Genomic DNA, 14,715 nt, shown 5'->3' with positions numbered 1-14,715 from the left:
GCATATGAGCTTTTCCAACACAGCCAGAGGTCCCTGTGTTCAGTAACTTAACCCTGGTCTCCAACAAGTTCCAGTTGCCCCACATCCTAATATTCCATATTGTTTCCTCTTTTTTTTAAAAGCTTAAGCCATTCTAATATGTGTGATTGTTGTATCATTGTGGTTTTAATTTGCGTTTTCTGAGTGACTAATGATGTTGAATCTTTTTTTCATATGCTTATTTGCCATCCATGCATCTTCTGTAAAGTGTTTTCTAAGTTGAAGAGGTGGTAAAAGAACAAAAATTAAATTATAAAAATTAGAAACCTAAATTTATACACAAATACAATGAAAAGATGAAAAATATGAAGGAACTATTTGCCGTATGTATGAGAAGACAGGAACAACAGGTTGAAAATGAGAAGAGATGATGGGCTTTGCTCTCCCTCTTTTATGTACCTGCTATATGTATCCACCTTTCTCCTTTGGGAAGGTCTATGAATCCTCACATATCTGAAAGTCAAAGTTTGGAGGTGTCCAGAGATCAGATCAGAACTTTGTAGCACAGGAAGCCTTGGGCTAACCCAATGCTCCTCCTGGAAACAAGATCAGTGGCCAGAGGCAGTAAGAAGGGGTCAGTAGGACTGTTGTGAACAGGCTAGGACAGTTGTTGTTAAATAGGATAAGAGAGCTGTTCATCATTGGTGTGGTTATCAGGGATAGGGTAGGGGAAAGCAGACAGTTGCATAAGAGTCAGTTGCAGGGGCATTAAGAGAGCTAGAAGAGGTAGAGCAAGTTTTTGTCTAGTATTTCTTAAAAATAAAATTTTCAGCACTGGGCATGTAGTTGAGTGATAGAGCCCTTTTCTAGCATGTGCAAGACCCTGCCTGGGCTTGATCACTGGAACTGTAAGAAAAATGTAATTTCTATCACCTTTCTCCTGTCTTTTGGCCACTCCAATTCCTTATATACTGGGCTTCTTGAATTTGTTCCATGGATTTCTCATGCTATTTTCTTTTTTCTTTGTAGCTCCCTGTCTGTTTTGGAGCATTAACTGCTATGCCTTGAAGTTCACTCATCTTTTCTTCTGCAGTGTCTAATGTGCCATTGATCACATGCTTCCATCTTGAATCTATCATTTTCATGTCTAGAGTTTGTTTTTATGATCTTCAACACCAATCCTTAACTTTTCGAACATAAGAACAGTATTATAACTGTTTTAATTTCTTTCTTTGGCAATTCTATCAGTATAAATTCTGGATCAGTTTGGACTTGAGTTATTCTCATTTTTGGGTCTCTTTGCTTTGTATGTCTTATCTTTGGATGTGGGACAGGGTTACTTTACCTTTTTGGATGTTGTGGATTTTTGTAGTTTTACAAATCTTGAACTTTGTTCTGCAGTGTAGTTAACTGAATCCTTTTATGTCTTGCTTTTGTTAGATGGATCTTCGTGCAGTGTTGTCTAATTATCCTTCAATGTTGAGCCAAAGCCTCCTGTGTACTCTGTTCCAAGCCTGTGAATTATGAGGGTTTTTTAGATCAGTTACAAGAAGAGACACTATTCTTAGATGACAGCCAAACAACTTACACTTTTCTTCTCAGATGGTTCTTTGCCTGGCTCTAACAGTCTCCTCATATGGTAGTTCCCTCATGTACATGCCCTGGGCAGTATTCAGCTGAATACTCCAGGGCTCACTATTGTGGATCTCTCTCCCTCTTCTAGTACTCTGTCCTATGACCTTTAGTTGCCTTGGTTTCCCTGGATTTTCAGTTATAAATTGATTCAGTTGTGAAGCTTGCTTTCTTTTTTTGTGGTGCTAGGGCTTAAACTCAGATCCTCATACATGCTAAGCATGTGTTCTACCATTCAGGTACACACCCAGCCCTCACCTCTTTTTCTGACATCTCAAAACCATGGTTTCATATATTTTTACTGGTTCATCAGGTGTTTCAGGTATGTTTGGGTCCCAGACAGGTTTGTTGATTCTGAGGCCATGTGAATCCTATGGCTACACAATATTCTGTGTCTTGCTGCAGTCAGGGGAGCTGCCTCACCAGCAGTCTCTCATTCCTTGAAGAAAACTTCCTCCTTGCAGCCTGGCTTTTGATGTATCCATGTCTACACAGATTTTATGTGCTGGCTTTGTCTGGCAGCATATGCTCCTGGCCTCACCTAGCTACTTGGTGTGGAAGTGAGAGAGCTTTAGGTAGGAAAGCAGTTAGGGAGATGTCAAGAGTCACCTGACTTTCTGCTTTTTCTTTTGTTTCCTGCTTTTTGATTCTAAGACCACAGTGTCTTCCTCAGACAAAGGATTACACACAGGAAGGGGTCTGTGATGCGGTACAGAATCTAAGGATAGGGAATGATTAGCTCTCACTTGTGCTTGAAGATTTTGATTCTAATTCTTCTCCTGTGGATCAGCACCTTGCCCACTTTCTAAGAAAATTCCATTTTCCTGATGATTCTTTAGTATACTCAAGTCTCTCCTTAGTTTCCTTTCATGAAACTGGCCAAGCAATCAGCGACAGCCCAGCATGATTAGGACCTGGGGTACAGCCAGGCTAGTACCAAGGACCATGGTGCCTCACCAGGGAGATAACGTGCAAGCTAGCCTGTCTGCTAGCCCTAGGCCAGCCAAAGGTGCTGCATGATCAGAGAAGTGAACCCTGCACTGAGAGAAAAATTTGTTTATGGGGGCAGGAGTTGGGGGGGATTGGATAACATCAAAAGACCCTGTCAGGCTCCAATGTTCTATCACTGTCTACTTCAGCAGAGAGAGCCATAGTGTGGCGAGGAAATAGATGTTGGAAGGACAAGGTGGGAAAGCCAAGATGGTTTGATATTCAATGTGTGTTCATTTATTTTACACTTACAAAAGAAATCCCCCCCCCTTGCCCCATCTCCCAAAAAACATCTCTTTTTACAAACATTTAAAAATTAAACCAAATGAAGATAGACAAGTTAATTTCAGTACAATTATTTTTCAGTGTAGCTGTTATAATTACGGTTTAAATTTCCTACAAGTGACCAATGTCCAAGTAACTTATAGGGAAATCCTGATTATTGGCCAAAAGAAAAATTCCATATACAAGTTAGCAAATTCTAGTACAAAAATAGTCCATGTGTCGGAACAGCTTTCCTTCTACATAGGTCTCAGGTCAGTCTGCTGGCTGCATAATACCTAACATTTCTGGGTTTTCACTCTCACAAATGGCTCATTCATCATAGCTGAAGCAGCAAGGCGCCTGCCTTTGGCAGGGGCTAATGTCCACCTTGAGGCTATGCTGGAGATGGCAGACCTGGGAGCACTTCACTGGCCCCAGGGCAGCTGGGCAAATCCCCAGCCCAAGCTCCACACAGAACGCTTTGAGGGAGGGATGAGCTGGTCCCTTCCAAGGCAACATCAGGCCCAGGACACAGGGCACATCTGCCTAGGGAGCTAGGCTGGTGCTGGTGTAGGACAGCCCATCTCCTGCCAGTGTTTTCTCCTCCCACTGCAGCCTGGCCAGGTGAGAGGTGGCTCTGGGCATCATTAGTGGTGAGAGTGTGGCCCTGCTCTTGCTGCAGCATGGGCAAACCAGAGCAGGCTACTTGTCTCTCAGGATGTCGAGCTGTTCTTGACACTCGGTGAAGAGGCGCTGGAAACGGAGGTTCTGCCCGATGACTGGCAGTAGCTCCTTCAGCAACTCCCTCTTCCGCAGACCCTGTGGACAGAGAGTGACAGCTGAGTGAAATGTCAGGGGGAAGACCTAGATCATGGAGGACTTTCCTGGACTGGTAGAGACCTGTGCCTGCCCACTGGAGAAATCCCAGAGGAAAAGCATGGTACCTGTCCATGTGATGAACCTCAGGAGAGCTTAAAGGCAAGGCTGAGCACGCGTAGAGGAAAGTGGCAGGTAAAGGGAGCATCATAAAGCAGGAATAAAGCTGAGGAAGGCTCTGCTTCTCCATCTGTCCTAGGTCTGCTGTCCAGTTACTGCTGACCTTCCACTGACTAGGTCATGGCTATAGGGGCCTGGCCTTCCAGGACAGGGAGGTGGCACATCAGGATGGGGATCAGGAGAATGGACATTTGGGACAGGCTGCTCTTCATGGTAGTGCTCTGCAGGTATGAGAGGCCAAGCCTGGGATGGGCAGACACTGGTTTTGGTAGCTCTCTGCCTTTGGCTCTTGCCCCTATCTCTCCTAGGCCCAGGCACACTGGCACCACAATCTGTAACAGGTGAGCTCAGTAGCACAGTCTAAAGAGCAGACCCTGAGAAGAACAGCAGCCTAAAGGGAAAACAACAAGCCAAATGATATTTATCACTGGAATAAAAGGCCCAGAGTCTTAAAAGTGTGATGGATAAACCTGTAACAAGGCTAGAAATGGTATGAAAGAACTAAGTATACATATTAGGTTTAGCAACCCAGGGGCAGATGAGATTAAACAGGAGAATGGGCGCTATTAAACACCAAGTCAGAGTGGGTGAGTTAAGTCAGATGCAAGAGCAGTCCCAGCTTCAATAGAGAGGCAGGGGGAAGGAGAAGCTATATGGGAAGGTAATGATAAACAGGGTGGCAGAGAGTCCAACATTCACATAATAAGGTCTCACAGGGGAGAGAGAAGGAAATACTTGAGGAAATAATATGAGCAGACTCCATATACTTAGACAAAAATGAATAGCTTAGTCTGGAAGGCTCCACAGAGTGAAGTAAGATATAGAAAGTAAGTCAGTCAAGTAAGATATGGAAAAACTGACATCTAGACATACTAGACTGAAATATACATACTTTGAAGATACCAAAAGTACAAACATTTGAAAATTCCTAAAGAACAGGAACATGTTACTTACAAAGGAAGAGATATCAAGATTCACAATAAATAGTATTTTTAACATATGGGGGAAAATATCTTAATTTTTTGGGGTGGGGTCTTTTTGAGACAGGGTTTCGCTATGCAGTTCAGGCTGATGTCAAACTCATAGTGATCCTCTTGACTCAGCATCTCAGTGCCAGGATTACAGGTGTGCGCCACCATGCCTGGCTTTTAATCTAAATTTAAAAAAAAATTCAGGCAAACTGCTATTTACATATAGGGTGTCACAAAAATGTTCTTAAGGATGCAGGTTTTCTTTTTTTTTCAGTTTTAAAAATTAAATAAAAAAAACGCTGACAAAACAATGAAGACAAAATCAAAGCAACACAAATATCAAAAATGATACATGACCTCAAGACAAAATGATAGAAATTCACAATAGTTGCTATATTATATGCTGTTATCTTCAGTGAAGTTGCTCAGTCCATTAGACATAAGAATGTAAGATTGATCAAACAAACAAAGGCAGTAACAAGTAAAACAAATAAATAAAAATAATTTAAAAAAAACACATTGGAAATGATGAAGAGCTTCACCGTACAAAATGGTAGGTGTTCAATGTCGTTTTCTTTTTTTTTGAGACAAGAATTCACTATGTAGTTCAGGCTGGCCTTGAACTTGCAGTGCCTACAGCCTTAGCCTCTAAACTGCTGGGATTAGAGATGTGTGCCACCATGCCCAAGAGGGCTGCAGGTTTTGCTCAGTAGCAGAGGATATGCTTAGCATCTACAAAGCCCTGGGTTTGATCCCAAGCACCATAAAAAAGAGGGATAAATTACTAGAAAAATATAATTTCTTAAAGTTGACTCAGAGGAGTTAATTCTTATCAGATAGAAAACATTAGCTATTTCAAATTTTTGGTACTAGAATTGAACTCAGGGCCTCTACACTGACCTATATCCCTATACTCTTATTTTTCATTTTTAATTTTGAGACAGTGTCTTACCAAGTAACTAAGCTGCTCAGCCTGGGATCAAGTATGATTCTTCTCCTTCAGCTTCCTGGGGTGCTGGGATTATTAGCATGTGCCATCATGCCAAGCTTATCTTTTATTTTTGAGACAGGATCTTGCTAAATTGTTCAGGCTGGGCTCAAATTTGTGATCCTCCTGCCTCAATCTCCTTATCTATTGGGATTATAAGTATGTATCACTGTGCCTGCCTAGGTATACCTAGATAAAAAAAATTAAGGTATTTTCCCCCAATATGTTAAAAATACTATTTATTGTGAATCTTGCTATCTCTTCCTTTGTAAGTAACATGTTATTGTTCTTTAGAAATTTTCAAATTTTAAAAGTAACTTCTAAGAAATTTCTAAGTACAAGACGGTTCCAATTTCTACAAACTCAGAAAACAGAAAAATGAAGAACTATTCCCCCAATGAGTTCATTCTACAATACAAATATAGCCGGGTGTGGTGGTGCACGCCTGTAATCCCAGCACTGAGGAGGCTGAGGCAGGAGGACCATTGCGAGTTCGAGACCAAACTGGGCTACAAAATGAGCTCAAGGCCAGCCTATATAGTGAGACCCTGTCTCAAAAAAGACCAAAAACAAAACAATACAAATATAACCCTGATTTTAGAACCATACAAAGATATCATGAGATGAAAGATTTAGGCCTATTTTACCCATGAAACCAGAAATACAGATCCTCTATAATAAATCCATTCTAATAGTGAGTAAAGAAACTATGATCACCAGGAAACCAAGGAGAGTTTAATACCAGAAAACTTCTTAATATCATTTACTATACATGGTGTTTAGCAAGAACAATATGATAGGGAAAAAAGGCATGGGATTAGAAAATAGAAAATTAAATGCTGCTTAAGATGGTTTTTATTATACAGAGAAAGCACAAAACCATTAAAGAGAAAATTTAATAAAAATGATAGAAATGTGGAGAAAGTTGGCTCATGACAAATATACCAAAGTAAAATGTGCTTGCACATAAGGGAAATGAATAACTGAAAATATACATTAAATAATATATATCATTTAGAACAGACATAATTATAAAATGTCTAAAAATAAATCTAATGAAAGATATACATGTCTTATACCCTAAAAATTATAAAGTTTTATTTAAAGGCATTAAAGGAAAAAAAAAAACCGACTTCCTAATTCAGCGCACTGCTGTTATGGTCTAGATGTAAAATATTCCTTTGAAAGTTTCATATGTTCAGAGGCAGAGCCTGGTTGGAAGTGGTGGGTCACTAAGGGCATGACTTGGATGTATTTTTCTCCCTGCTCCTCCTCTCTCTGCTTCCTGGATGAGTTGCTGTCCTCCACCAGGCCCTTCCATCATGCAGTTTCTGCCTTGGAGTTAGCCAAGCATGGACTGAACCCACTTACAGTATGGGCCAAAATAAATTTCTCCTCCTTTTAGTTGTGGGTGTCAGATATTTTGTCCCAGTGACGGGAAAGTGATTGATACAGACTGTACCTGACTGTGTAGTTCAAAAGCCTTTGGAACTGGATTGCAGGAAGAGTTTGGAGATGCAGGGTATATAGTTCTAGAATACTGTCAGCAGTCTTGATGTCAGACCTCAGAACACAGTGAAGATAGGAATGTAGACAATAAAAGGTAGGTTTAAGAAGTTTCAGGTGGGTGAGGCTTTTATAGGTAAATGGTCACAACTAGAGACCATACTCATAAGTGAACTAAATCAGAACTGCATGTGTAAGCATCGTATTGTCACACTAGTGTAAGACCTGAAAGAGTGAATAAAAACTAGGAGGTATGATAGACATTGTGAAACGGAAGGAAAATGCTCAACAGTAAAGGGCAACTGGGGTGTGGGAAAAGAGAAGGGAAAGAAGGGGAAATTATGTACGTATATATATACAGGATAGCTAACATAGATGTACTACTGTCATCTATTGCTCTATAGAAAGGAACAGTTAATGATTGCTTATTTGACCAATCTTGTATGTCTCTATTTGTTTTCCTGAGAAATCACTTTGAAGATATCAGTAAGTAATGCAACAACTATTGTTAATTTCCTGCAACCTTGTCTGTAACTCTGTTTTGTTTGTATTGCTCTTATGCTATTTTGTAAGTGGATGTCTGTTTGTTAATGTTTTCCTTCTTTTATTTTTTAAAATTAAAAAAAAAGTTTCAGGTGGGAATGAGGATTCCACTGGCAATTAGACAAGAGGCCATGTGTGTTATACTTGGGCAGAAAATTTGTTCATGTTTTGAGACTGCAGAAGACTGAGATTAAGAGTGGTAGACTAAAGAATCTGGCAGAGGAAATTTCAAGGCAGCCTAACATTCAGGCTGTGACATGGGTACTGCAGGCTGGGTTCTGCAAGATTTACAGTGAGAATCAGGAACAAAAAGTAGAGCTGAATGATGTGCAGTATGGGCAGAAAGGAAGAGCCCATAAGGCTGGGGCAAAGGAGTGTGGTTGCTGAAAAGATAAGGATTAAAAACAAGCCAAGCACTCTGCATAAGGACAACAGGAAAGATGTCTTGAAGGCATCACAGAAATTGGCCATATCCTACCCACCATAAGCTCAAGACTAGGAAAGAGGAAACTTTGAAAGACTGCTTTGAGAAGACAGGCTGAGGGTACTCTGCTCACACAGGGCCACATAAGCCAAGGGAAGCGTTTCCCTGAGTTCAGCCATCCAGGTACTCAAGAGGCTGCTGTGGCCATGGTTCAAAGAGGCCTGGCTACTGCTCAAGCTGGCAAAAGTTCTTGGCATCATCCATGTGGTAATGAAAAGGTATGTAAAATGTAAGAGTTGTAGGGTCATGGAGGCTTCCACCAAGATTTCATAAGAAGGCCTGCGAGGCCAGGCAGTATGCCCCTGAGAGAGTAATGCATGAAGCTATAAGAATGAAGCAGGAAGTGCAATGGAGACCCAAGGAAGCTAGAGGTATCAGGAATATGGAACACCTGCTGAGCAAAACTATTGGCATTAAGTGCAGAGAAAGGTCAAGTGTGCTGTAATCAGTAAGGGGCACAGCTGCCCAAGCCCTCTGGAGCTCATATCTTACCACAATCTGACTAGGGTACTAGACCTGGAGCTATAGAATTTAATGTTTTTTCCTCTCTGTTTCAGTTTTGATTTGGTCCCATTCCTTTTGTTTTAGCAGAAATGTTTACCTTGTGCCATTATATATTGGAGGTATTTAACTTTGTTTTTTTTTTGTTTTGTTTTGTTTTTGTGACAAGGTCTCACTATGTAGTGTAGGTTAGCCTTGAACTCGCTATGTAGCCCAGGTTGGCCTTTAACCCACAGTGATCCTCCTGCCTCAGCCTCCTAAATGCTGGGATTACTAGCATGTACCACCATGCCTGGCTGGAGGTATTTAACTTTCTCATTCATCCATTCATTCTCTTTTTTTTGGAGACAAGGTCTCGCTATGCAATTCAGGCTAGCCTTGAGCTCACTTTGTAGCCTAGGCTGGTCTTGAACTCGAAACAATCTTCCTGCCTCAGCCTCCCAAGTGCTGGGATTACAGGTGTGTGCCACTATGCCTGGCTCATCCACTCATTCTTTTTTTTTTTTTTTTTTGGTGCTGGGAATCACTCAGGACCTTGTGCTTGCCAGGCAGGCACTTATGCCATTGAGCTATATCCCCAGCCCCATCCATTCATTCTTGAGACAGGATCTTGCTATATACTTCAGGTTGTCTTTAAACTCACTCTGTAGCCTAGGCTGGCCTTGAATTGATGGTGACCCTCTTGCCTCAGCCTCCTGAGTTCTGAGATTACAGGTGTGTAACACCATGCCTGGCTTTCTTTTTGTATTTTTTTTTGTATTTTGCTATACAATTCAAGCTGGCCTTGAACTTATTTTGTAGCCCAGGCTGGCCTTGAACTCAAAGTGATCCTCCTGCTTTAGCCACCATACTTGGCTCTTTTTTATTTATTTATTTTTTTACAGTGGTTCACAGCTAACAGTTTGCCTTGAGCCTCAGAGGAGACTTTGATGTTGGGCTTTTCAGGAATGCAACTTAGCAAGACTCTGTCTCCAAATAAAAACAAAAGGGCTGGAGGTCTATAGTACGAAGACCCTGAGTTTCATCCGTAGTACAAAAGCAACAACAAAACAAAATAGGAAATTTTTATATACTCTGGTTTCTCTTCAGATCGTATAAATCTTTTGCCCTTTTTATAAAATAGGAAATTTTACGGCACTTTGCTCATGCTTGTCCCCCATCTTGTCCAGGTCAGTGTTGCATCATGGGAAGTAAGTGACTCAATGTCTGGCTACTCCCTTCAAATGGAAGCAAAAAAGGGGAATTCGTTTGTAGTGTCTTGGCTTGTCAGATGGTTGAGGAAGTGGTTTCTGTTTTGCCTAATCAGAGAGGTGATGGAAATAAGGGCATACTTTAGATATCAGAGTGGAGGCTGCTAAAGGCAGTGACAGACACCGGTATGTGAGTGCTATGGGCAAGTGCAGACTTGTTGGTACCTGGGGGTCAAGAGACTAAGGATATATTATATCAGAACATCTGCCATCATTTAAATATGGTTTTAATGTGTACCCTGAAGGTTTATGTGGTGGTGCCAGACATGGTGACATGCCCATAATCCCAGCATTTGGAAGGCTGAGGCAGGAGGACCACCTCAAGTTTGAGGCCAGGCTGGGCTACAAAGTGAGTTCAAGGCCAGCCTGGACTGCATAATCTCAAAAGAAAAAAAAAAAAAGTTTCTGTGTTGGAAGCTTGGTCCTTTCTGTGGAGGTACTGAAATGATGGAACTACTAACACTTGGGACCAAGAGTCAGGTAACTAGATCACTGGGGGCATTGCCCTTGGATAGGATTAATGCTGGTCTTGCATATTAAGTTCTCACTAAAGTGAACTGTTATAAAAAGACCAAGACTAGGCCCTCCCTGGTCTCTGGCTTTCTGTCTTGCCATGTGATCTCTTCTGCTTGCATTCTTGCCATTGTGATGCCATCTACTATCAGTTCTTCACCAGAGTGAAACAGAAGCTGCCATAATATTCTCAGACCTCTAGAAAGGTGACCTAAATAAAACTCTTTTTTATACATTATCCAGCCCTGGGTACAGTATTTTGTGTAGCAATAGGAAACACTAAAAAACTCTGAAACCTGTGGAAACTCCCCTCCTGAGATTGAATCTAAGATTTTCACACTGAGCTACATTCCCAGCCCATTACATTTCTGAGATAGGGTCTTCTTGCTAAATTGCCCAGACAGACTTGAACTTGGGATCTTTCTGCCTCAGCATTTCTAGTATTGGGATTACAAGTATGTGCCGCTGCACCCAGCTGAAAAAGAGGGTTATTCTGAGACATGGTCTTACTATGTGGTTTAGGCTGGCCTTGAACTCACTGTAGCTCACGCGGACCTCAAACTTGCAAGCAATCCTCATGCCTCAGTCTTCCAAGTGCTGAGATTACAGGGGTGTGCCACCATACCTGGCTGAAAAAGCTTAAGGGAAATTAAGACATTTAAAAGTAGCTGTGCATATGGGACTTGGAAAAAAAATACATGCACAGTCCTGGAAAGACATATCCATAGGAAATCCCCCAGAAGACTTCAGGCTTCATGCAGGGCTGGCTAGGAAACTTTTCCCTTGCATGGAGCCAGCCTAGTGAGATAGAGGTGGCTTCTCCTACCAGCCAGGTGCAAATGCTCAATATTTTAAAAAATCACAAGTATCCATTACAAGACTTTTTCTCCTACATATTCTTTTCACAGAGGAGAAAAAGATGTTTACTTTCCCAGCCTTCTTTGTAATACAGGGGCCTAAGTAATTTCACAGCTTCCCATGAGACATAGGATTGCTTCTGGAAGCACTTTTCTTGATGAATGGAGCGGACATAGCCTGTACTGGTTTCCTCTTGTTCTCTTTTCCTTGAATTTGGACACAAAGGCATCTTGGGCTATGCAAGAAAGTTCAGGAGAGTCAGAGATAGGCTAACATCTTCCTTCTAGATGACTTGAAAGAGAAAAAATCAATTTCAGCCACCACTGGATGAGTTATTGTCTACTGTCAACTGAAAGCATCTGTCACGCACATGGAATCATGAGCAGATCTGAGACTTTTGGCATTTTATAGAAGGTAGAAAGCAGGTGGGACCACACTGACTGATGACTCTGAGAGAGAAACCACAGGTTCACTAGGGGAAGCCCTCAATGAGGTATCCTCTTTGTAGGTGACAAGAGTAGCTTTATAAGAATTGAATGCCTAGCACAGTGACGGCAAACCTTTTAGAGATGTGTGCTCTAACTATAACCCAAAACCCACTTATTTATCACAAAGTGCCAATGCTGCCAATTAAACCTGAATACTGAGGTGTTAGTTTAGAAAAAACAACTCATACATTGACATCTTTTATCTTAAATGAAAAACAACACACATGGCATAGGTTCACCACCACTAGCGTAGGGAGCCCAAAGACAGGACTGGTATCTAAGAATGGAGGGAATTCCATGCTAAACCATTCCTCCTTTGTGGTGGTATCCCAGAGGCATGTAAAACAGAACAAGGTAAATTAGAAGCAATCGAGCTAACTAGTACCCTGCTTTAAGTCCCAGACAAGCCACAGAGAAAACCTCAGTTCCTAAACTGGATAGAAAACCTGGAATGACTTTGAAGTTCAGAGTAGCAATAACAGTGCTCTGTGGGAGTAGAGAATATCATGTTAGATTTCTAGTTTTTCACATATCATGTCCAACAGGCTGTCAAAAGTAACCAGTTAACATAAGGAGATATGAATGAAAAATAGAAACACTTACAGGCAACAGAAACATCCACTCAGACTTCCAAAACTAAAATTACCAGACAATTTTTTTTTTTGGTGGCAATCAAATCCAGGGGTGTTCTACCACTGAGCTACATCCCTAGCCCTTTTATTTTTTATTTTGAGATAGGGTCTTGCTAAGTTGACCAGGTGGCCTTCAACTTGTAAGCCTCCTGCCTCAGCTCCCTAAACAGCTGGGATTACAAGTGTGTACCCCAACACCCAGCCCAGACATTTAAAAATAAAATAACTAAATTTACTATACTTCACAGAGATCACACTGATTCAAGTCACCTTTATCTTTACTTGGGACTATTGAAAAAGACATGGTTTCAGCTCAATACTGGTTTCAGCTTAATAGTTCCAACTTTGTGGCCCTAAAACAGTGTTTCAGCTCCTCAGAAGATCTCCAGTGCCTACCTCCTGCACATGACTCCTGCCTCATCTTATACTACCCTCTCCTTTTGCTTCCTACGTACCACTAACGCTGACCTCAAATGTGCCACACACTTTTGGTCTTAACTATTACCTCCACTATGAAATGTTCTCCACCTGGTCTCTGCAACTCATCTTTGGATTTCATCTGAAATGTCCTCTTCTAAACTCATCCCTGGCCACTCCCTCCTGGGTACTCTCATCTCATTACCTTGCTTATTTTCTTCTCGGTAAGAATCCACACTCATTGAATCCTGACATAAGGGCCTAGTTGCCTGTGTATGTCTCCCCACCAGACTGGAGCCTCACAAAGGCATCCTCATATGAAATCCAGAACATCTTGCCTCTCACCAGTGCAGAATGGAGCTTTCCATCCTCCTGACACCCAGAACCTAGCTCCTGCCCAGTTATGAAGTGTCAGTATGTCAGCCTTTCACTGACACTGGTACCCAAGGCAGGATGCTGATGAAATCTTGCGGGGAGCTTTCAAAGTACTTTAGCTTATTTGTAAAATATTCACCTTCACGTTTCACAAAGGAATTATTTCTTTCTTTTTTTTTTTTTTTGGTTTTTGGTTTTTCTCCGGTACCAGGAACCAAACTCACGACCTTGCGCTTGCCAGGCATGCACTTTGCCGCTGAGCTAAATCCCCAGCCCCACAAAGGAATTCTTTCAACAGGAATGAAGGAAGCACCTACCACTACTGTTGACTCCCACTGGCTTCCAGTGGAGCAGTGAACGGGACCCAGTAAGTCCTTGCATATTTCTCGTAGTCGGTATTCAAACCCTAATTACAGAAAAACAAAACAAAAACAAAAAAGAAAAAGGAACACATTACAAAAAGAAATTAAAAAATCAAGAATATGCTAAATTGTTGTATGTATCAAAACAGAATGAACCTTTATTTTATTCCTTTCTATGGACAAAGTGCCTGTGCCTCAGTATGGGGCATGGATACCTCCAATCACAGATTCTTACTTATTCATGTGGACCCAAAGAGTATATACAGCACCTTTCCCATGCACTGGGCCCACAGGAGAAGCAAGATATGGACATTCTGTGATAACTCCCCAAGGTGGAGGAAAACACGGGAAACTGTGGCAGGTGGGGCGTGGGCTGGTGGATATGTTTGAATTTAGACAGGCAGCTGGTGAGAAAGGAAATGTGCAGGGTAGGAGGGCAGCACACAGAAGGGAGTAGATAGTAAGGGTGTGACAATGCAGAGTGGCAACTGAGTGCAGAAACATTAAGGATTGTGAAAATGTGTGGGTAAAGAATCCAGAAATGCTGTGGCTACACAGTCTAGGATTCTGGCAGTATTTGGGGGAAGCTGAAGCCATAGGGAATAACAGAATCAAAGGATAGAGAATAGGAAGGATGACACTATCATTGAATCAGCATTTGGGAAGTGAATGGGGTTTTACTCTAACATTTGAGCCCTCCTCCTACAACTGAAAAAAACAACAGTCTGTAGGTGTGGGGACTGGTGTATGGTCCAGGTGGCACTGGAACACTCTTGTGGAAGACAAAAAAAAAAAAAAAAAAAAAGCAGGTACAATTGACCCCACAGAAGGTGTTACGGCTTAGAGATAAGGTTCTCAGGGTGAATCCTGCTTAACACCTGGATAAGGCAAACCAGAGAGTAAATAGGAAAAATTTCGTGAGGGCATAAGGCATCAGGCCTGAGGTGTGACTGGAGGGCCCCAAGT

The 14,715-nt window shown here is 41.7% G+C and overlaps 1 protein-coding gene across 1 annotated transcript in view; it reads right to left on the bottom strand.

Annotated features, from left to right (window-relative positions):
- Nucleotides 1-2,815: 2,815 nt before the first annotated feature.
- Nucleotides 2,816-14,715, bottom strand: part of LOC102009660 (protein HIRA) — a gene marked incomplete at its 5' end in the record, with an annotated part of 92,221 nt that continues 80,321 nt past the window's right edge. The window contains 2 exon segments of the mRNA XM_005391780.2: nt 2,816-3,684; nt 13,705-13,793. Of these exon segments, the coding sequence (XP_005391837.1) occupies nt 3,568-3,684; nt 13,705-13,793 (206 nt within the window). The 3' untranslated portion in view covers nt 2,816-3,567.

This window comes from Chinchilla lanigera, unplaced genomic scaffold, assembly GCF_000276665.1.
Source record: "Chinchilla lanigera isolate Chin_1 unplaced genomic scaffold, ChiLan1.0 scaffold00041, whole genome shotgun sequence".
NCBI lineage: Eukaryota > Metazoa > Chordata > Mammalia > Rodentia > Chinchillidae > Chinchilla > Chinchilla lanigera.
Note: the sequence above shows the minus strand (reverse complement) of the source record. Positions and strands in the feature narration are given on the sequence as shown.